At 45.5% G+C, this 24,733-nt stretch overlaps 1 protein-coding gene across 1 annotated transcript in view; it reads left to right on the top strand.

Moving 5' to 3' along the window:
* Positions 1 to 604: 604 nt before the first annotated feature.
* Positions 605 to 24,733, top strand: part of LOC147710327 (uncharacterized) — a 104,323-nt gene continuing 80,194 nt past the window's right edge. The window contains exons 1-2 of the mRNA XM_086919981.1: positions 605 to 705; positions 11,390 to 11,482. Coding sequence (XP_086776107.1) covers positions 11,429 to 11,482 — 54 coding nt within the window. The 5' untranslated portion in view covers positions 605 to 705; positions 11,390 to 11,428. The remainder of the gene's footprint in view (positions 706 to 11,389; positions 11,483 to 24,733) is intronic.

Raw genomic sequence — 24,733 nt, 5'->3', positions numbered from 1 at the left:
GTGTCTATAAGGGCTGCTAATTTTCCCTGAGAGCCAAAGTTGTTCTCTAAAGTTAACGGAATCTGCAGGTCCCATCTGTTTTCAGTCCCCGACTCTGACCCCCAACCCCTACCTAATAACAGCGCTGGGTCCAGGGGGCTGCGCAGCATCTTATTACTCCCAAAAGTTAGTAGCGTAGAACAGTCCAAACTCAACTGTGTGTACTCTTCCTGGCCATCTTGGAAACCTAGCCCTCCCTGTGCTTTGCAAGCCATATCAAAAACTGATACGCAAGGTCGAATATGTATACGGGAGGAACAGTAAAAATATATGTTTTACCATCAGAATAAATGAATCCACAAATGAATAATAAGAATATAACACAGAGTCGTTGGTAAAAAAAAAAGATGAAAGAAATTAACACCTCTACCAAGAAATGCCAGCGTTTCTATTTTCTTGTGACACTTTTGAAGATTTTGAAGAAGGGGTTTATTTCCCAAGTAGATTAACGTGAAGTTTGTGGCTCCGGCGACCGTGAAGTCATGGCCGCCGTAGGGACGCGCCCTCTTGCCGTTGAAGGCTGCGCCTCCTACCGGCCTCTTACAAGTGAAGCAGCGTTGTAAGAGGAGAAGATGCGGCAGAGTTTTGTTGTCGGCTCGCTGTCTCTCCTCGTCTCGGAAGTATTGTGTCTCTTCTTTAAACATATATTTTCTCCGTCACCCGCAGGCAAGTCTCCAGCTGTTGAACTCGTGTTTTGTGTCGCCTATAGCGCGTTATAACATTGTTTACGATCCTCTTGGTTGATCGGAATCCATTTTCTCCTGCGCATAACTTGTAAGGTGTTTTCCGGAGGGCTCAAGGAACTGTAAATGATTGGCAAGGCTAGGGTTTAATTGCGTATTCAAAATAAATTTGGGCGGGTGCACTCGTGGCTAAAATGGCTGGAAATGGAATAAACATAAAAAGCATAAAACCTGTGGGAGGGGGTGGGAGCGTAGCAGTGAAGCAGAAAAATGCCGTAGTCCTGGGGTCGAGTTATGCGTGGATAGAGTTTTTAAGAATGGCCGAGCAAAGCGTAGACACATTGTTTATCCCCCAAATTAAGGAATAATACTTGTGAAATAGGGCAGGTGGTTAGTGAAGTTGCTAGAAACAAACAGCTGTTTGTAATCTCTGGTCACAGGTTGACTCCAACAGTTTGGTTAGTGTGCCTGTTGCAGAGCAGTCTATGCAACGTATAAGCAGGGTCATTGGAATTATGCGGCAGGGAAGTCCAAATTATGCGGCAAGATTAATTTATGCAGCAAGAAATTGTAAATTATGCGGCATAATGTTGCACATTTTGTGCTAGTCAAGGCCTCGTCAGGGGTAGTAAGCGCTATATAAATGCAATTAAAATACAATAGTATTATTTCATGATTTTGTAATTTTTCCACTTGTTAACACGGTTTGGGCATAGGATTAACTTTAATGGTACCAGTTTAACGCCTAAATATATGTATAAGCAACAGAAAGGTGACCAGCCTAGTTTTGTCTGGGTATTTTGTTGACTTTTAATTTTGTGATGGGCTCAAAAATCCCAGCATGCATAGCTGGTTAAAAAATAACTGGTTGAAAATCTAAATTGCGAGGTAAACGGGATGTGTATCCGTAAAGCAACTGCTAACTACTGCAGATAGTTGACTCGGTTGTTAATCACAGGAGTTGGTGGAAACCGAGGGGGTGTACAGGGGAATTCTATGTCAGGACGGAGGCTCCGATTATGCTTTTCTCAATTTCTTTACTAGACACAGCAGCCAATGAAAACACAGTAAAGAAATCAAAAAACTACACTACCCATAAACACTGGGTAACAATAGAGTATGTCGAAGGTATATAAAGAGTCATAGAGGTTCCAACTTCCTCTTTCTTTGCTGCTCCGCAGCCAGTTAAGTGTTTTTTCCTTACCATTGCATTATTGTGCATTTTGCTTTGTTATAATTGAGCGTGCTTTGTTATTCTGCTTGCGCTTTGTTTATTGCAGCTTGCGCTATTGTTATATGCTAATTTGTAACTCTCCGGTTGCATGTTTCGCGCTGCTGCTTACCGGTCGTATATTCTTAACGCCGCTTTGTTCGGGGGCGTGTGTTCACCCTCCGTTGCAGGCTAGCTATCTGCGCTTGTAATTATTATTTTGTTGGAGCGGGAGTGGGGCTGAGAAACGCGCGTCCTTCTCGTGCGTCTCCCATTTTCGGCAGGCTTACTCGGCACATGTGCAGTACACCGGCTGTTTCGCTTCGCGGTCGGCGGTGGTACTGCGCTCTTCGTTCCTGTGAGGAATTTTGACAGGACGGTAGAGCGCTTGAGTTTCTCCTTTGAGATACGTGAATTGGCTTGTCAGCCTTTCCCCATTTGCCTGTCGTTAGGCCCCTCACGCCCTAGTGTATTTCGAAGACCTAGGGTTGTAAAATTATTGCAGAGGCTTTGCCTAGAGTGTGTCAGCAAGCCCTCCCTCCACATTTAACTCTATTTTGACAGGTTAGTGCCTGTTCTTTGGCTTGCTTTGGGGTTAACACTCCCCCTGAAGTGCCCTTTGGGTGTCAATATTTAACTTCTCGTCTTGGGCATATTACCTTTTTTGAAGGTCGAAATGGCAGAATATTATGAGGATGAAGAGGCATTCTATTACGCTGAGGAGGAGCCCGCAGGCTCTGAGGGTGCTAAATGCATGGACCAAGCATTGTACCAGGCTATAGCCCCTCTTAAAAGACATTTGGCTGAATATGCAACTCAGCAAGGTTGGCTATCTTCTTCAGGTCGTTCCAAGAAGTCACCTAAAAATCCCCATAATGCGGATTTTGTTAAATTGGCAAAGAATTTATCCACTTCCAAGACTTCTAAAAGATCTGCCTCGTCTTTTCAGACACACCAAGTTTCCACCGTGACTGAGGACTCTTCTTCTACTGACTCTTCTTCAGATCCTGTGGTTCCGCCTCCCAAAAAGAAAGCTCGCAAAGAGCATTCCGTCGATGCCCCTTCAATCCCGCAGGTCTTAACCTTTGATCCGGATGACATTATTCATCCAAATTCATCAGCTTGGCTTCCCTCACCAGAAGTTACTGAATATGTACAGTCACATATTCGTCGTCCCTTTGAAAAAGATGTTCGCGCCAGGTTGCGCTCCGAGTGTCCCCGACCAGACCTGGCGGACAAGTTAGCGGAGACTCCCGAAGTTGATCCTTCTATGGTAACTTACATGCGCAAATATGCCAAAGACCCGAACAACGGTCTGGATAGATTGTGGAGGTCCTGCCAGGACAAATTACTTGATCTCTTGGGTCCTTTGACCAAGATTTTATACTTGGCGTACTCTGCAAAAAATTCTAACTCACTGATTGATCCCGATGAGTTAGCAGGATGGTCTCAGAGGGCCATCTGCATTATAGGTAATGCTAATTGTGCCCTGTCCTGTGAGCGCCGTCGCTCCATTCTGATGAAATTGGACCCTAAATTAACGGATCTTGCCTCTTCCGAATCTGGTCCCTTAGCTCAAGGATATCTCTTTGGTCCTCCCTTTCTGAAAGAACTAATTTTGTGGCGACGTTCAGTGGCCTTGACAAGGCGCAGTCAAACCTGCGTCGTGCCTTCCGTCCAGTTTTCGGACGGGCCGGACGAAGGGGACGTTCGTCCGGCCGGGGAGGTAACCAACCTTCTCAACGAGGAGGTCAGTCCCAGAGAGGAGGAGCCCAGGACAACTATAGCTCTGGAAAGGCTAGATTCTACCCTTCACGAAAAAGGCAGAAACAACTACGGCAAAGGCGGCTATGTAGGTGCCCAGGGAGGACGTCAAGATTCCTCCAACTCAGGTGAGCTTGATTCTGGCATCCGAGGTTGTTTTGGGGGGCAGACTGAAATGTTTACTCCACAATTGCCAGCAAATCTCCAGTGATGTTTGGGTGTTGGAGACGGTGCAAGGTTTCAAACTAGAGTTCTACGAACGTCCTCTCCAACACCGCCTTCCTTTACCCCTTGTTTTTTTCCAACAAGATCAGGACTTCATCTCCGAAGAAGTCGAATCTCTTCTGGCGAATGGAGCCATCATTCCTTCTTCCCGTCATCCCGACGGCTTCGTCAGCAACATTTTTCTAGTGGAGAAAAAAGGGGGAGGTTCCCGTTTGGTCCTCAACCTCAAAGATTTCAACGGCGGCATTGTATACCGTCATTTCGAGATGGAGGGTATCCATCTTCTTCGAGACCTTCTTCAAGAAGGGGACTGGATGGTCCGTTTGGACCTGAAAGATGCCTATCTGTCTGTACCGATCTATGCTCCCCACCATCGCTTCCTTCAGTTTCAGTGGTTGAGGAAATGGTTCGAGTACACTGTACTCCCCTTCGGTCGGTCTTCCGCTCCATGGTGCTTTACAAAGCTCATGAGACCAGTGATGGAATCGTTGCGGGCTCGGGGAGTCCGTTTGATTGTCTATCTAGACGACATTCTTTTGATGGCACATTGCCCTTTTCTTCTGCGACTTCATTTACAATGGTCCATAGAACTCTTACAGTCTCTGGGGTTTCTTGTCAATCCACTGAAGTCAGACTTTCAACCCTCGCAGAAGATGGACTTTCTCGGGTTCCGCATCAATACGCTAGCCTGTCAGCTTCTTCTTCCAGGTCAGAAAATCAGAGCGATCAAACGAGAATTACGCATGGTCCTGTCCAAACAAGTGGTATCTTTACGGACCGTGGCTCGGATAGTGGGTCTGTTGTCCTCTTCAATCCAAGCCATATTTCCGGGTCCCTTACATTATCGAGCTCTTCAGCGCCTCATGATCAGGCATCTTCAGAAGGGCCTTCGTTACTCGGATCTCGTTCCCCTTTCACAGGACGCTCGTTGGGAGATGTTATGGTGGCTGGACCACATGGAGTCTTGGAACGGTCGTGCGCTGTTCGGGAAGACTCCAGACATTGTTATCGAGTCCGATGCGAGTCTTTGGGGATGGGGAGCTCGGTGCGGTTCTCTGACGACAGGGGGCCGTTGGTCCCAGGAGGAATTATCCCTCCACATCAATTGTCTAGAGCTTCTTGCGGGCTCTTTTGCGATCCGCTGTCTTTCCCCTCAGTGGACGAACTGTTGCATTCTCCTCCTCATGGACAACATCTCAGCGGTGAGGTATGCCAACAAGCTTGGGGGCACGGAATCCAAACTCCTCTCGGAGATCGCCAAGGATTTTTGGCATCTATGCTTGCAGCGCCAGATCACGATTATTGCTGAATACCTTCCAGGTCGCGACAATCTTATTGCGGTTTGGAACTCTCATCACCTCCGGGATTAGAGCGACTGGCGTCTCCACCCTCGGGTGTTTCGGTTGGTGACCGGATCCGGAGGCCTTAGCCACGGATGCCTTTCTCCAGTCTTGGCCTCCTCTCCTGTGCTATGTGTTTCCTCCCTTCATGATGATTCCCAGGGTTCAGGCCCGCACAAGGCGTTTCCTCTCGGATCTGATTCTCATCGCTCCTCTTTGGAGGGCTCAGGCGTGGTTACCAGTTCTTCTGGAGATGAGTTGCTCTCCGCCGCTCCTTTGCTCCACAGGTGGAACCTGTTGCTGGACCCTCTTCTGCAGCCCCACCCTCTCATTCTGTCAGGTCATCTCCGTCTTGTTGCGTGGCGGATTTCGGGGGACCCTGGCAAATCGCAGGCCTTTCTTCAGACGCTGCCCGATTTATCGGTGAAGCTTGGGCCCCCAACACCCACAAACGTTATGCGTCAGCTTGGAAACGGTGGTGTGATTGGTGTACTCAAAGGTCAGTGGATCCCTCTTCGGCAGATGTCACCTTAGTTCTTAATTTTCTTTTTTATTTTATTTCTTTTTTTTTGTCCTCATTTGCCTGTATCTCATAACCAGAAACTATATAGCCTACCACATATTCGTGCGACCAGGGATGGAGCGCACACACCACCACCATAACCTTGTACACAAGCCTGGCGGGAGACTAGATCTGGGTTTACTGAGGCATTAATGGCAAATGGCGACCTGCCAAACCCATCCCAGACTCCGTCAAGGTAGAAGCTACTGCCAGGCATGCTCATATCTAACGAAACCGCGACAATGGAGGCTGGAGTTTGGAGGCGTAATCATAGGACCCGGGGGAAAAAAAAAAAACCCGGTGTTGGACACTGACCACTAACTCCAAGAAATCAAGAGGTTCTAAAAGGTGAGGTTATTACTGCTACAAGGTCTGGCCAGATCGACTTTTGATGTTTCAACTAGGGATGACAACCAACTGGCATGTGTTGGCGTCTTGGAATCGACCCAAAATTTACATATCTGTCGCCGCGCGAGTAAAATTGCATAAAAGAACAGCGGCCTTGCTAAGTCAGTAACGTTATCATCCATCCCAGAGATTACCAGTGTTAGTGTGCAGGTTACTTTGAGTATCGAGCCCAATGTAAGCAGGACTTCTGCCCAAAAAGCCTTGATTGGGGGACAATCCATAAACATGTGGACATCTGATGCGCCCTGGAGACTACACTTATTACAGCATTTACCAAATTGAAACTTTACAAGCCTTTGTGGTGACCAATAGGCTCGATGGACCGTGAACAATTGATTCCGCCTCAACCAAGCAGGCTTAACAGTTTTATAAAGAAGAGCGAATGATCTTCTCCACCATTCTTCCCCTCGAAGATCCATGTCCTCAGCCCACAGTTCATCCGGGAGGTCAAAGTCTCGATCCACCTCCTCCAAGATTGCCCAATACCAGAGTGCCACCTCTTTGCCCCCCGGAGGTCTCTCCACAAGCTGTTGTTCTAGCACACTACACCTCCCCACTAGGGCATTCTTTTGAAGGAGCTCTCTAGACCAGCTTACAAGTTGTATGTATTTAAACCTTGATAATCTTGGGCCGACCCTTTCATGCAATTTATCCCACTGTATTAGTACCCCGCCTGCCATCAAGTCGCCCCATCTCAATATCCCCCCCTCTCTTAGGGGTATCAAGAGGTTGTCACCCAAGCACTGGGGGAGCCCCGGAGACCCCCAGATTGGAGCCAGATTTGAATAGTAGGCCAGCCCTGCAGTCCTCTTAATCCTTGTCCATGCTCTGGCCAGTGACTGCAAGACCTTCAGCCTCACCTTTTTGAAGAACTTCTGTTCTCCGAATTTAAATAAAAAACCGTCCATTGGCAAGCCCGTTCCAGTTAACATGGCCTTAAACATTCTCCCTGCTGATGAATATGTTGGGGTTTTCAGTAGCATTCTGGAGAATGACAACTGAAAGGCCCAAGCGTAATATTGTATGTCTGGAAGAGAGAGCCCGCCCTTTTCCCTCCTCCTCCTCAGTTTCTTCCAAGCTATCCTGGTGGACTTGTACTTCCAAATAAATGAGTTGATCTCCTGTTGACATTTCATGATTTGCTTTGGCTCAAAGCCTAGAGGGATGCTGTTAAAAATGAATGTGAGCTTAGGTAAAATTGACATTTTTATTAGACTCACTCTCCCATAGATAGTCAAAGGGAGAAAGGTCCATGCTTTTAAAAGCGCCCGACATTCTCGGGAAACCCAGATTGACCTGTGCTATATTCCCAACCTCCTGGGTGGTCTTAATTCCCAAATAGCGCATTGAGGAGGTTATATCCAGTTGTGTGTTGTTGATATTCCACACCATTATTTCCGTTTTCCCCGCATTTATCTCATACCCCGAAATCTGCCCGAATTCTTCTGCTCTCCTGATAACTGTCGGGAAGGCCTGAACGGGGTCTGACGTATAGATAAGGATGTCATCCGCATACATACCCAGACACTTCACCCATCCGCTAAACTCAAAGGGGGTAATATTATGTTCCTCTCTGTGTCTGCGCAAAAGGCTCTAGATATAGGTTAAACAGGAGTGGGGAAAGGGGACAACCCTGCCTGGTTCCCCGTGAAATTTTAAATGGCTCTGTAAGTGTATCATTGACTAAAAGCTTGGCGGTGGGGGCTCTGTACAGGAGCTGGATGGTTCGACAGAAGTTCTCACCTAGCTGAAACTTCCTTAATACCGCGGCCAGGTAGGGCCAATTGACCCTATCGAAGGCCTTAGTGGCGTCTGGGGTTAATGTAGCCAAGGGTAAGGAAAACGTTGTGGCGATATCTATCGCCGCAACCAAGTCCCGGGTTAGGTCTACCAACCGGCGCTCTCTAATAAAGCCCTTTTGATCTTCATGAATTATCGAGCCGATCTCACTTGCCGTGCTGATAACACTGCGGCGAAGATCTTATAATCGTTATTTAGTAGCGAGATCGACCGATAGGACCCGAAATCAGTTGGATCCTTACCCGGTTTCGGTATAAGAACTATGGTTGCTTCACTCCACGAGTGAGGAGGAACTAACTCATTTATAAAAATGTCATTGAATAACGCAGTCAATGTTGTTACTAGTACCGGACACAAAACCTGATATAATTCCCCTGGAAGGCCATCTGGCCCTGCCGCCTTCCCTTGCTTCAGTTGACCTATCGCCTTACTTACTTCAACCTCTGATATATCCCTGTCAAGGCATTCTGCCTGATCGCCCGTAAGGGTGGGCAGTTGGATCCTGCCTAGCCATGAGATTCTTGCCAGGGGGTCATCTTCAATGTCCTCGGTGTAAATATTTTGAAAGCACTCCTGAAAGGCGCTACCAATCTCAGTCTTGGTAGTCCTTACAGTAGGGTCCCCCTCCTTTCGAATTCCCCTTATAAACTTTTTAGTTTTATCTGTTTTAATCTTCCAAGCTAAGACCTTACCAGCTGCCTCTCCGTATTCAAAATTTGAGATCTTACTTGCCGCCCACCTCCTCTCCACTCTTTCCTGTAATACTTTATCCATCTCTAACTTCACCTTAGTCCACTCTTTTTGCTCGACATAGGTTCCCCCTGAGGTACCGCACCTCCTATCCAAGTTATCCAGTTCTCGTTCTAAAATCCTGATTTTCTCTCTATAGGCCTTTCCTCTGTATGAAGCTCGATTCGTAATATACCCTCTTTAAAAGGCTTTAAGGGTTTCCCATACAGTGCTGATTCCCGCTGAGTCCAAATTGATTTCTAGGAATTTAGACACCTCTTCTGACAGCAGGTTGGTCTCCGCTTGATCTAACAAGATTGTTCGATCAAATGACCATGACGAATATTTTTTCTGTTGAGTGACTGTCGGGGAGAAGACTATCGCTGAATGATCATTTTACACATCAGCCACCTCCCACTAAGGTCCTCCTCATAAGCGAGAATCTGTGCCTTTGCTGATTTTTTAAACATAATGAGTATCCCACGAATGTTAGCGGTCTGATTTGTGCAAATGAATTTATCCACCCACCTCTGCGTTTTCATGATTGTTTCAACTTCCTCTTTGAGTAGGTGTGTCTCCTGTAACACTATGACCTGCGCTGGGGAGTCTCTGGAATATTGCAAGATTCTATGCCTCCTCCCCTTCACTCGCAGACCATTAATGTTCCAGGATAAGAATTGCACTTCCGTCATGTTTCGTTCCTTCTTTTACCTCTCTACCGTTAATTTTCTCGCTTCTCTTGCTTCTTCTGGTTTGGCATACAGAACGGTAAATAACTTTCGTTCTGCCATTTCGGCTGGTCACATTCCAGTGGATAGTAAGCCTATTGGGGAACATCCTTTGGTTTCCAAATTACTCAGAGGCATCCGGATGGTAAAACCTCCTTGCCCTAAGTATGTTACATTATAGGATGTCTCTGTGGTTTTAAGTTTCTTGAATTCCTGGCCTGTTAATTCATTACTTTCTCGAAAACAATTGTCCGCCAAATTGACGATGTTGTTATGCCTCTTGTCATGCAAGCGAGTGTCAAATATACGTGCTCTGGACCTTGCCGGTCACACTTTTTCACCGGAGGGTGTTTCATTTTCCATTTCTCGCCGTACTAAGAGTAACACATCTTCTGTGTCTTATCCTTCTTTTCCACACAATCCCAAGCTGTGTGTGGTACAGTGCATTAAGGATTATGAGATGAGTACTGCACCTTTTCGACATGATTTGCATGGTCAACTGCTTATAGCTTTGCAAAAGCCTTTTAAGCCTGTCTCTCCCGCTACCTTGGCACGTTGGGTACGCTGGCTCATGTTAGAAGCGGGCATTGACGTTTCTGTCTTTGGGGCCCATTTTGCTCGGGGAGCTATGGCTTCAAAGGCTTTTTCCTTGGGGGTTGGCCTCCAGGATATCATGAGGGCCGCTGATTGGTCTTCGGAATCTGTTTTCAAAACGTTTTATTTTAAACCTATTGTTGATGTTGCTTCTGTTGTGGTGGATAAGCTTTGAACAAGCATAATCGGAGCCTCCGTCCTGACATAGAATTTAAAATTTGCTAACATTTGTGCCAAGAATTTTCAATTCTATTAAGGACAGGAGGCGAGGATTATCCCACCCTTATTTACAGTCTATATATTGTATTGATATCTGCATTTTGCTATACTGTAATGTTCATTACTATATGACTTTTCCCGCCCTATTTTGCATTTTGTATTCCTTCCTTTTGGGAATGGCCTTTATGGCTCTATTTTATTTCCTCCAGGCTCCGACCTTAAATGAGATGTGCTGCGAGTTTCTACTCTTCGTGGGTCTACTTCTGTTCCTGTGTCTTTGGGAGGTTCCTTCGTCCCTTCCTCTCGATGATGACTTCTCCGTGGGACGTTCCTAATGGATTTTGGGACTTCTGTTGTTCTTATTTCTGGTTCTGGACAAAGAAAGAGGAAGTTGGAACCTCTATGACTCTTTATATACCTTCTACATACTCTATGGTTACCCAGTGTTTATGGGTAGTGTAGTTTTTTGATTTCTTTACTGTGTTTTCATTGGCTGCTGTGTCTAGTAAAGAAATTGAGAAAAGCATAATCCTCGCCTCCTGTCCTTAATAGAATTGAAAATTCTTGGCACGAATGTTAGCAAATTTTAAATCCTCCTTTACTCAAGAAGTGAGGAGTGGTGATTAAGGAAAGAGAAGCTTGAGGAGATGGGCGATCAGGAGTGAGAGTTGAGCAGGGAGGGCTGAGGAAAATAAGTTAGAAGTGCCAGGGTGATTGGAAGATGATGTCAATGGAATGAGGGTGGAAGGGCTACAGGAATTGGATAGGGTGGCCTAACCCTCTATGTCATGCAGAACACTGTTTTCATTCTTTGGCTTTTCACCTACCAACACCGGATATCAGGTTTTTTAGGCTAATTAGTTCAGTGAAAACTAAATAAGAGAACGCAACACCCAGAATGCACTAGTTTGTAATACAAAAGCTGAGGACTGGCAGGGATCATATGGAGATAGATAGCCCCCATAGGTGAGGGATAACGAGTTGGACGAACAAACGAAAAGGTTGGAGCATTTTTTATTAATATGTACATAAAATGCGGGGAAGGATTGAGAAGAGACAGTAATGGTGTGTTATTTTTCTCTATCCAGAGTTAAAAGTGTCTGAATATAAACGTTCTTCGAATACGCATGGACTCTCAAGAAGTACAAATCACTGGCCAAGGCTCTAACACCTTTGCCGGAGTAAGTTACATATACCTACTTTTTTCTCCTATTAAAATAATGGAACCCAAGAAATGTCTTGTGTTATATAGCCCTGTCCAATAGACATTAATAATAGGTTATGGAGCATTTTGTAGGTTATTTTGTTGAAAACGTTGCAGATATCTACAGCCCACAAACCTTTAATATGCCGAATTATCAGAACCACACAAAGTTTTTATTTTTTTTATTTAAGTAAGTGATTTTTGTATTTTTGAATTGACAATTTCCTAATCTGTGCCTCTTGCAGGCCACCCTATGGATTTTAGTAGCAGTGGAAAGAATGATGTATGCGTAATGCAACTATGAATAACTGGCCTCATAAAAAAAAAAAAAAATCCGTATGTTTTAAAAAGAGGGCATATTAAGATAGTTCCATAGGTTTAGACAGTGGGTTGCCCACATATAAAAATAGTCACACGTCGTCCCAAGAATTAATGGTGAGAATGAAAGTTTGTGGAGAGCTACTTCAGGATGCCTCATACTTGTTGCCTGCTTGCAGTTTCCAGACATTACTATGTCACTGCTAACGCTGCCATTTGACACCATCATATACTCTATTCTTATCTGCTGCTCCCACTCTTTCCTAATTGCCATTTACACCATAATAGCTCTCCAACCCATGACCTACCCAAAAGCTCTTCCCTGTAGCAACGCCAAGAAGCACAAGTTTGGCTCCGCCCTCTGCCCAAGTACACTGATTTCTTTAGTAAGTTTCTGCTGTCTGTACCACAAGCCCCAAATAACACCCACACTTAATACCTGCCTCCCCATGCATCTATCTCATCCACACCATTATATGCCCTTTAACAGTCTGGAATTCATGCTTTAGCTAAATAAGTTATTGAGCCTACTTACAGAGATATCAAAGCTTCTACCACATGCAACCCTTCTTCAAGTACTAATTCCACACAATCGATCTTCAGCTGCTCCTCCCACACACTCCACAATCTTGCCTTAACTGGGCTTCTTCAAAGCTTTTGCTTCATCAGCAGGCACTCTAGTGTAATGTGATAATCCCTGGGACTAGTAAATAATTATTTGCCTAGTTGAAATGTGGTTTCAAAACAGATATGGGCCTCTCATTGACACTATGGTAAAACAAACAACAAGCATTTACAATGCAATAGGTCTCGCAGCATTAAAGTTTGAGTTATTGGCATTGTGTATGACAATGCGTTGCATAAATTTTTTAGCAAACTTTGAATTGGTGAGCAGTGAGAGTGTGTGCAAGAGTATGCTGTTCTTGAAAGCAGTGTGGTAGAGAGTGCAGGAATTTGGGTGACCTGAGCAATGTGGATGATGCACCTCACGCACGGGGCTGACGCAGTTATTATTCACACAGCTCTGATGATGCACCTTAGGCACTGGCTCACAGCTGTTGTTATTCACACAGCTCTGATGATGCACCTCACGCACGGGGCTGACACAGTTATTATTTACACAGCTCTGATGGTACACCTCAGGCATGGGCTCACAGCTGTTATTATTCACACAGCTCTGATGATGCACCTCACACACGGGGCTGACGCAGTTATCATTCACACAGCTCTGATGATGCACCTTAGGCACAGGCTCACAGCTGTTATTATTCACACAGCTCTGATGATGCACCTCACGCACTGGGCTGACGCAGTTATTATTTACACAGCTCTGATGCACCTTAGGCACGGGCTCACAGCTGTTATTATTCACACAGCTCTGATGATGCACCTCCGGCACAGGCTCACAGTTGTTATTATTCACACAGCTCTGATGATGCACCTTATGCACGGGGCTGACGCAGTTATTATTCACATAGCTCTGATGATGCACCTTAGGCACGGGCTGATGCAGTTGTTATTCACACAGCTCTGATGATTCACCTCACGCACAGGGTTGACACAGTTATTATTTACACAGCTCTGATTATGCACCTTAGGCACGGGCTCACAGCAGTTATTATTCACACAGCTCTGATGATGCACCTCCGGCATGTGCTCACAGCTGTTATTATTCACACAGCTCTGATGATGCTCCTCACGCACGGGCTCACAGCTGTTACAGTACTTCCTTCTTTTTACTGGGGACAACCTGGCTGGATAAATGCAGCGAAGTTTCTCAATGTAAAGACTTTGCTGCCTCAGCTGCATGTTTACTTTGTTTCACTGTCTCAGAAATGTCCCTTTAAGTGGTTAAAAGGCTACCTAAACAAGAGCAAAGAAAATAAACACAAAAAAAACTGAAGCCCCCCGAAGCCCGCTTACCGTTGGTGCTGTGGTGCACGTGACGAAAACTATTGTGGGGCGGGACTTCCGTTTCCTGCTGGAAGCTTGCGCCCGCGGAGTGGCTGGTCAGGAGAGGAGCAGTCAGAAGAAGAGCAGTGGTGACGCGGGGCTCCCATGCCTGAGGGAGAGCCCCGCGGTGGCGGCTGAAGTCCGGAGTTGCGCTGATGAGGTGAGTGGGGATTAGTTGTAGTGGAGGGGGGGCGGTGGGGGAGGAGGGGTGTCTGTGTGCGCTGGTGTGTGTTTGTGCAGCGGGGGGTGGTGGTGTGTGTCTCTGTATGTGTGCGCTCGTGTGTTTGCGTGCGTGTATGTGCGCTAGTGTGTGTGTGCGTGCGTGTATGTCTCTGCGTGTGTGTGCGCACGTCTCTGTGTGGGTGTGTGCGTGACTAGCCTGCCAGAATCGGAGCGCGTGGTTGTGCGCGCCACCCGCTCCGATCCCTCTCTTGACGATGCGCGCGGCCAGGTCTTGTCTCCTGGAAAGCGAAGCCAGTGACAATAGGTCTCTGGCGAGACCGCGCTTTTGCGCGGTTAACGCCACGAGACCTGAAAAACCACTAAGGTTAAAAAACAAAAGTTGGTTCATAGTTTATTCCTGTGAAAACATAAGTTTCAAAACCTTTCTGAATTTCATCGGATGGAATTTTTTCTTGAGGTTCAGTGGGACCATTTCCTGTAGATTGAGGCCTTGACTCTCAAAGGATCTGTCACCAGTCCTTACTTTATATGACTTTGGGATGCCAAATGTAAGGTTACTGCATGAACTTAGGGGGCCATTGGGAGTGTAGCATAAGAATGTCCTAGCTTGAATGGATGGTGCAGTGCCACTGAAAATTCTTTACAATAGACTCATGCATTTAAAAAGTATTGTTTTCTGCATACAAGCCCAGTATAAGGACTGGTGTGGAGGACCACAGGGTTATACTTGAGTGGTCAGAGAGAGCATAGGTGCGGTATACTTTTCTGGATTCAAGCGAAGTCCGGCAATAGCAGTAGCTAAGAACCCCAAGTATATTTTGTCGCCATAATGAAGTCAATCAAGACTGGATGAAAGCGTTAGCAACAGTGACGATATGAGCAGGTGACGCAAAGACAAAGCTGGGTTGCAGAAGTTAGGAGAAATAGCTATGTGAGACAATCCGAATTTGGGATTCTAAGGACAGACTGTCTGTTTTGTATGACTGAACTATAATAAGTGTCTCAACATCCACCAAAGCTTTTTGTGGCTTCAATCTACCTGCTCACATTCGTATACATTAAAAAGTGAGTATTGTAAACACATGAACAGCTTCAGCAACGGAGTAGTTGAATTTAGTGAGCAAACAGAATTTTGGTTTCCACCTAATATTAAATGGGGCATTCATGAAAGCCTTCTGATAGTCAATCAGTCAGTCAGCCCTTTCTGCTACATGCGAAACAACAGCACACTTTATGGCAGTAGTGGTCTTATCCGCACACAGGTCCTTGAAAGGAAGAGACATACGCCGTCTTGAAGTTAATCTCCCTTTAATCACGTCCAGTGTCCAGCTCTCCCGGCAGCAACTGCCGTCCCGGGAATTCTATCGTGACATTGGCAACAGGAGGCACGAGTTCAACATCGCTCGTGCAGAAAGCTTGTGGCTATTAAAGAGACAGCATAATAACATGCAGATAACATCCCAACACATCCCCCTTCCCTCAATAAACAAACAATGAACAAAGGAAAATAAAAAAATAAATAACAACTAACCCACCCCATCCCTAAAAAAAAAGAAAAAAAAGAAGAATGAAAATGCAATCATTCAATAAGTGACAAAATCCCGAAACTTCACAGGAACAACTTTGCACCTGGTGGAACACCGTTGAGGAACACATCATTAGAAGCAGAACCAGGGCTAGAAGCGGGCAAAACCCGAGGAACGGTATTAACAGGAAGTAAGCCTGAGTCAGAGGTGGGCAAGACTCGAGACCCCAAACCAAATTTGCTCTTCACATACTCCACTTTATGCTTAGGAACAACAGAAACACGAGACTTGTTCCACACCTTATCATTTTCCAGAACTACCACATGGTCCTTAACTTCCTTAACCCGAACAGGAGGGGAAAACTGAGCCAGTCCCTTATGCAAAAGCACAGGTTTCCTGATTCTCACCCAGTCCCCCGAGCGCACAGGAGATGATCTAAAACTACCCTGAGCGTAATTGGCCTGAGTAAAACCTCTAACATCAGCCACCCTACCCAGCTTGACCACATCAACATCTTTCCTCAACATCCAATCCTTGTTCAGTTCCGAACCGGCTACTCTACCCCTGAGTAAAGTAAAGGGTGACATGCCCGTGCTAGAATGAGGAGTAACCCTTAATGCCCACAACATGTCGGAAAGGACCTTCTTCCAATCCAGATCATTGATGTTAGCCAACTGCAATTGATCCTTAATCACACGGTTCAAACGCTCAACCAAGCCATTGCTTGAAGGATGATAAAGAGAGGTGAGAATGTGTTTGATGCCATGAGACTTTAAAAAACTCTGCATTTCGCCAGACACCAACTGAGTGCCATTATCAGACACCAGCTCTTCTGGAAAACCCTCACGCAAGAAAACATCTTTAAAGAAATTAATAACAGTAGCAGAATTGATACCCTCAACAAACCTAATTTCCAGCCACTTTGACATGTAGTCAATCAAAACTAGCGCATACTTTGGAGTTGTTCCAAGATTATAAAATGGGCCAGCCACATCAAACGCCAACTTATGCCAAGGCAACTCTTCCACCTGCACAGGAGTCACAGGAGAGGGACAAGTAACCTGAGACTTATCACTAAGGACACAAACACCACAGTCACGAACACAGTGTTCGATCGCCCTATCCACCCCAGGCCACCAGAAATCTTCACGCACCCTCCTTTTCATAGCACGAATACCCAGGTGACCCATGTGAGCCAAATCCAAAACCTTTTTGCAAAGAGCTTTCGGAACCACCAATAAACCACCTCTACGTAAAACGCCATCAATTAAAGACAATTCATCACACACCCTCCTGAAAGGTACCAACTCTGAAGGCAAAGACTTGTCATCGGGCCAAACCTTAGTTAAGTAATCAATAACACAACACAAATCCTTATCCTCAGTTACAGCAAGCTTCCAATCGGCCTCGGATAGCGTAATACCAACCTCTGACACAGGACTAACTGCACACACCATTTCCAAATCCCCACAACTGTGCTCCAAATCATTGTGAGGAAGAGGCAACCTGGACAAACAATCAGCCACATTGTTCCTGATCCCAGGCACATATTCCAGATGATAATCAAACTCACTAAGCCTGTATTGCCACTTAGCAATGCGAGGAGAAGCCCTCCAACCACCTTTAGTAGTGAAGAGATCAACAAGAGGCGTATGATCAGTCTTGAGTATAATATGATTCCCCCAAAGAAAATTCCTGAAATGCTGCACACCCCACCATAAGGCCAACGCCTCCTTTTCAATGGTAGAATAGGTGCTTTCCGCTCCACGTAAGGTTCTGGAAGCAAAAGCAATTACTTCCTCCTTACCATCAGACCTCTCTGCAAGAGAACTGCCCCAAGACCCACATTGCTGGCATCAGTAATTACAATACATTGGTCATTGATATTAAAAAGCTTGAGAGGACGTGCCTGCACAATTGCATCCTTCAGTAATTTAAAATCATCTGCACACTCCTGTGACCAATCATACTTCACATTCTTTTTCAACAAATTCCTTAGAGACACAGTCCTATCAGAAAAATTACGAACAAACTTAGCATAATATTCAACTAGTCCCAAAAAGGAACGTAGTTGATCCTTGTTCAATGGTTCTGGTGCATTTTGAATGGGATCCAACAATTTCATTTTGGGTTCCACCCCCTTAGCTGAGATGTGATGTCCCAAATAATCCACACCATCCCTAAGAAATTTGCATTTGTCCTTCCTCAATGTTAAACCAAACTTCCTTAGAATTTCCAAAACCGTTCTCACTTTGCTATTATGCTCATCCACAGACTTCCCATAAATGAGAATGTCATCCTGAAAAAAGACGACTCCCGCAGTATCCTTAAAAAGATTGCCCTTAAGACGTTGAAAAACTGCGGAAGCCGACGCCAGTCCGAATGGCATCCTCAAATAACGGAAGGCACCCTCAGGAGTCACAAAAGACGTAAGGTGCCTTGAATCCTTGCTTAACACAACCTGATGGTATGCCGAAAAAATATCCAGGGTGGTAAAATACCTGGCACCTTCCAATGTAGATAGCATTTCATTAATATTAGGTAATGGTTGTCGATCAATCCAAATACAAGCATTGAAGTCGCGCAAGTCTACATACATCCTAAGAGACTTATCGGCCTTACGCGCTAAAACTATGGGAGACAACCATTCTGACCCCTCTATGAGTTCAATCACTCCCAAAAGACGCAATCTCTCCAGTTCATTCTTCAATTCATTACGCATACTAAGTGGTACTTTGCAAACCTTGTGTGCAACCGCTCTAACCCCCTCTTTCAAAACAATTTGGTGCTGAAAACCCTTGAGTTTACCCAACTTGTCACAAAAAACTTCCGGAAACTCATGCGCCCATTCACTCTCACACGAAACACTCAGAGAGTGCACAGACTCAAAGTCAGGCAAAGAGGCATAGTACTGCTTAGCCTCTCGTTTGACAACACCATGTCCTCATGGTTTGGATCAAGGATCATGCCAAGCTCACCCTGTTCATGCCAACCCAGCAAATTTGTACCATCTTTGACAACATAAATAATAGAAGACGTGAAATCACCTTTGTACTCAAGCTCACCTCTAAACTTTCATAACACCTCCACTCTTTTGCCCCCATACGCAAACATTTTAATGAAGGACTGAGACAAAAGAACTCTCCCAAGAATGTCTAAATCTTTAACGTTGACTATGGAGAAAGGAGAACCTGAGTCCGCCAGAAATTTGATACAAACACCATTCACATTAATAGAACAAGTCGGGGAATTCCTCCTACGAGACCCATCCATAGAGGCTATTTCAACAACACCATCCGCATCCATGGGAGAAGCAGACAACATCAACAACTCATGATACTCATCATCATCATCAACAGCATACTGCTGTTCATCAATACTCTTCACCATGTGTGAAGACCCCTTTTGTACGCCTGTGGCCTTGCACATACGTGCTAGATGACCTTTTTTCCCACATTTGAAGCAAGATTGATTAGCAGCAAAGCAAAATTTGAAGTTTCCCAAATGAGATCTACTCCCACATCGATAACAAGATGAGCCTTGGCTCCACAGCAACAAGGACATATATCACAACGCTGTAAGACAATACAAAACAGCCTTGAAATTAGCTAAATCAACGTTCTACGACAACAGAATACAAACCGCGACCAACTCAGCTAAAGAATCCTATCAGATAGTTAAAGAACTACTTAACACCCCAACAGCACCCCCCCCTCACTCCCCCCCCCCCCCCCAGACAGAAGCAAGGATCTGGCCAATTATTTCGAGTCTAAAATCCTGCGGATACTGGACTCCCTTCCTACTGTCAGCCCCCCTCCCACCCTGGCCACAGTGGACGAAAACAATAGCCCACAGCTGGAGACTTTTAGATCAGTTTCCCTCTCTGAGGTGACGTCCACGCTAGAGAAAATGAAAAGCGGTTCCCCCCTTGACCCAGCCCCGGCCAGATTCCTAAAAAAGGTATCCTCCACCATAGCCCCTACCATCAGGGACCTTATCAACTCCTCCCTCGCTAGTGGAACGGTACCCCCCAACTGGAAGAACGCAGTCGTGAAGGCTTTGCTGAAAAAGCCCCAACTCAACCCGAACGACATGCCCAATTACAGACCGATCTCACTGCTCCCTTGTATCAGTAAGATGGCTGAAAAACTAGTCAACTCGCAACTATCCCAATTTCTCGAGACAAACAACATCTTGCGCCAATCTCAAACTGGGTTTCGACCCGGCCATGGCACGGACACTGCACTCCTCTCTGTCATCGAGGAGGCAAGGTGTTTCCTAGACTCAGGGGGATCAGTGGCAGTGATCCTCCTGGATCTTAGCGCCGCCTTTGACACGGTGGATCACCGTGTCCTACTACACCGCCTGGCCAAGGCAGGAATTGTGGGTACGGCGCGAGCGTGGATCGAATCCTTTCTCTCCCATCGATCCTTTCAGGTGTGGGACGGCAACTCCCGGTCAGATCCTCTTCCACTGAAGAATGGAGTTCCCCAGGGGTCGTCGCTCAGCCCCACCCTGTTTAATGTCTATATGGCTGCCCTGGAAGACGTAGTGGCCCCCTACGGTATAAAAATAATTAACTAAGCTGACGACACCCAACTTGTCGTATCCCTGTCCCACCTGGATAACCATCCTGACAGCTTGCTGCACTGCCTCCAGGACATTCATACCTGGATGTGTGACTCGGCCTTGAAGCTGAATGGCGCAAAGACCGAGATCATGCTCCTGGGCAATAAATGGACGACCTTTCCATCTACATCTTGGCCCAACACCTTCGGCGAAATCCCCTCTCCTAGAAATGAAATCAAAACTCTAGGAGTTTGGTTGGAACCTGACCTTACCTTGAAAACACAGGCAGCCAAGACAGCAGGCACCTGCTTCGGTCTTCTGCGGTCCGTACGCAAGATCCTGCCTCTTCTTCCCCTCCCATCCAGGAAATTACTTGTCCAGGGTCTTGTCCTGGCCCGGCTCGATTATAGCAATGCCATCTATCTGGGGGCCCCGGAGTACACCCTGGCCAAACTCCAACGCACCCAGAATGCGGCGGCCAGGCTCATTATGAACCTCCCCCCTAGAGTGTCGGCTAAGCCTGCCCTCAAAGCCCTACACTGGCTCCCTGTCCGCCAGAGAGTAGAGTTCAAGGCCCTTTGCACCACCCACAAGCTCATCAATGGAGCTGGCCCTGCCGCGCTTAAAAATATGGTTACCCCATATAAAGCCTCAAGACCCCTTCTCTCCGACGCCGAACATCTTGCTACGGTGCCCAAATTCAGGAAGGCTCGCACCGGCGGTCGCCGTTTCTCGGTCAAAGCCTCCACAGCGTGGAACTCACTCCCTCTCAGTCTACGCCTGGAACCCTCCTACATGGTGTTCCGCAAGAAACCTAAAACCCTCCTGTTCCCCAAATAAGTCACTCCCTCTTCCTCCCTCAGGATCTTTACAGGTTGAATAGCGCGGGGATGCCTACGGGTCACCAGGCGCTCTAGAAATCGCAAAATAAATAAATAAATAGTACTGGTGGGCTTGTTGGCAACATATGAAGAAAAACGAGGAGAATTAGTATTGGATGTTCTCCGGTCGGAAGTCTTAATGGCCGCTTTAGTGGTGACAGCATTGATTTCAGAAGACTCAGTTGAAACCACAGCAGTCGACGCAGGAGTTGACGCAGGAAACTCATCTCCTTCATGCAAAACTGGGAATGCTCAACTGATTTGGCCAAGGTCAACACAGTTTCTAAGTCAGGATCACCAGAAGATAAAAGTTTTTCACGCACCTTCCTGTCACAAGTGCGTTCAATTAGCTGATCCCTAATAATTTCATCCCTAAATTCCCTGTAGTTGCAATTAACTGCCAAAATCCTCAAAGCTGCAACGAAATCGTCAATAGACTCTCCGGGCATTTGCGCACGTTGCAAAAACTTATGACGCTCCAATACAATGTTTTGTTTGGGACTAAATCTTTTGTCCAAAGTTTTGATAAGAGAAGCATACTCATCAATTACTTGTGCATCACCGTCATCCCCTGAAACAGATATTCTCACTTCTTCAAGGGGTAAGGTTTCAAGAATGGACCTTCCTTCAGGTCCCAAATTGTACACTAATAACGCCTTCTTCTTTTTGGAGGTGAAGGTATCGCCATCAATGGCTTCAATGTAGGCCTCAAACGTGGCTTTCCACTGCTTCCAGGGCATAGGAGGAGGACCAGAAGAGTGCAAAAAGGTAGGTGGCGAGGCTACTTTTTCCATTTGCGTGGGTGAGTTGCGGCCACAAAACCACAAGAAGAAAATCCCAAAATAACAAAATTTCCAAGAAAAAGTGTCAAAGTGCCTGAATTCCTCTTTTTTTTTTTAAAAGTTAGTGCATGTAATCACAGAATTCCACGATGAAAACACAATGTCCATGCCATGTTATGCCCATAAGCGCATCATAATCTGCTCAGAATCGCAGAAGAATGCACGTCACAATTGAGAATAATGCGCGTCAAATTCCGCTCAGAACTGCAGTGACAGCAAGCGTCACAATGCGCTCCCAACACAGAGCGAGAGCAGAATGAGAATGGCAGCGCGCAGTAGAACAGGAATGTCGAGCAGGGATCGTGCGTTGGCTCGAGAGGAGCAGAGCTCGCGCTTAGGCACAAGAAGTTGTAACACGGCAAAACTTCCGAAAAGGAAAGAAAAGAGGAAGTCTTTTATAAAACTCACGGCACACCAGCGAGAATGCGTGAACGTCGTGCCGCTTCTGTAATTGCCTAAGCACCCGGTAGATTGTCACAAAACTCCGACGTCACGGTTGCTTCGTCCTTTAAATAAGACGAAAAGCAACTCTGAGGAGAGACGAAGCACTGGACCCTCGTTGCCAGTGAAAGGAAGAGACATACGCCGTCTTGAAGTTAATCTCCCTTTAATCACGTCCAGTGTCCAGCTCTCCCGGCAGCAACTGCCGTCCCGGGAATTCTATTGTGACATTGGCAACAGGAGGCACGAGTTCAACATTGCTCGTTCAGAAAGCTCGTGGCTATTAAAGAGACAGCATAATAACATGCAGATAACATCCCAACAGTCCTATTCCCCACAAAGTATCTATTAGCCCCCAGGTTCCACTGGCAGATAACTGCTTGTTTACCACAACAGTGTACTTACTAAAACCAAAAGAGAGATGCACTCCTAAAAATGACACAGCATCTTCAGCATCCTTGAGCATCTTCAGCCTCCTGAATTCCTTGCATCAGGACCACTCCATAGAAGTCAATGGCAAGGAAACACTGCCCCCTGGAAATGGACTGAAGACTGCTTTTCTTAACCCCTTACCTGCTTTGAACGTTCCGCGCCAGTGCGGAACGTTCAATTGAGCAGGCGGGGCCGCAACAGCCAATGGATGTGCGCAGCACTACAAAGGTAGTGCACGCGACGGCTGTTGGCCGTCAGAAGCAGCTATGAGGTTAACGATGTAACTGTACTGTTAGACCTTGCTGGTCCCAATGACTGACTCCCTGCCGGAGTTCAACGCCCAAAGTAATTCTAAGTAACCGCTTTCCGCTCAGGTAAAGTTTTTCATGAAAAAGTTTCTCAATGTCAGATTCACTGGATTTGCAAATGCTGGTTTGCGATTAAGTGAAAAGCCTTAACTTATTCTTTCTTGTAAAATCTGTATCTCCGGAACCATCCGTTGAGTCTCCTTCGTTTTGGTGTGCTTAAATGTATAAAAATATACTCTCATTTTACAAATTGGTGTCTAGTTTCTTGAGTGTCGAGTTTCTTATTGTTTTTCAATTGTTCTGGTGCTGTCAAATGCTGTATGCTTGTTCCTTAATGTAAGCGTGATTGCTCCGCGCCACAGCTACCCAGGTTTGAGTGAAGGGTTAACCAACGAAACCTGATTTGTCGTAAAGATGTTGGTAATGTATTACATGGTGAGGTAACACAACACACCATATAAAACACCCAAATTGCTCAAAGCCATCTATCCACAGGCATCATAAAGTTGATGTCCAGCAGAGTGCTTATCTTCACCAGAATAAAAGTACTTTAATCACACAGTTGTACCAAATACTACACACTATTCTACATGCATGATCCAGGGTGCTATGTTAAATGACACTCCTTAGCACACGTAACACTTTTAATGTAACATAAGTATGTAATGCGTTTCCACAAATTCAAAATTAAATAATGCGCAAAAGATTAGTCTTCCTTCTACTTTGTTAGTCACTTTATTTTGTGCAAGTCTTCCCAGAAATTCTCTACAACCAACTCGTGTTTCGTCGCAAACGGGAGTTCGTCGTGCGACTTTCTCAAGGCTATCTCCTGTATGAGAATGGATTTTATTATGCGGTGATAATTCCAAACCGCAATAGGTTTCAGGTGTGGTAGCGTCTGTGTCAGAGCACAGTGAAGAAATTGTGCAATATATAAATAGTAAATAAACTGATTAAGTTGTGAGGTATGGCATTCTTCTCTTATGTGTATGCAAAATTGACATTTTCTCCTGAACTTTTGTCCTGTCCAGAGTTTGCCTCCTTGCCAGGTGGTCAACCTGATTTAATCCAAACAACATTTATCATTAGACTCCCTACATTCCAACAGAGCAAGTTCAATCAATCAATAAATTCTTTATTCGGCCTAAATTGGCCAAAAAAACACAAAAAGAAGCAAAACATCCACAAATCATCTTGTATCTTATTTACACTCGCAGACATATCTAAATTAAAATAAATCAAACTTTTAAAGTGCAACCTTTGAAAAGATAAAAATGCATTGCTAAAAATACATACAGCAAACAAATCATAAAAAATACTGTATAAAAGGGCGCCGAGACCTATCCTCATAAAACCTAACAAACAAAAACCACCCTAAAGTGGTCTGCTATGTAAGTAGGGAATAATAGGAACCACCTAAAACCAATAATCTAATCACATTTTAACCAAGTTACATGAACAGTACATTAATAAAATTGCTCACTTTCATAGTTAATTTCTCAAGTTATCAAAATACACCCCGAAAAAACTGGGATAAAAAGCAACACATTTTTGGTGAATCCAGAAGTTGCAAGTGAAGTAAGAGCAAGTGATCTTTACTGATGTGCAAAGAGATTCACCCTTAGAGTTCAGTTTCATTGAGACTTTTTAATTATTTCAGATGCTAACTTTGTTCATTAGTTTGTGCTGATGAGTCGAATAGACTGACTTAGCCATTCAATTGAGTAAAATGTGGTGCAGACAACATGATACGAACATTTTGGTGGGGGAGATAC

The sequence above is a fragment of the Lissotriton vulgaris genome, chromosome 5, assembly GCF_964263255.1.
Source record: "Lissotriton vulgaris chromosome 5, aLisVul1.2, whole genome shotgun sequence".
In the NCBI taxonomy this organism is placed as follows: domain Eukaryota; kingdom Metazoa; phylum Chordata; class Amphibia; order Caudata; family Salamandridae; genus Lissotriton; species Lissotriton vulgaris.
Note: the sequence above shows the minus strand (reverse complement) of the source record. Positions and strands in the feature narration are given on the sequence as shown.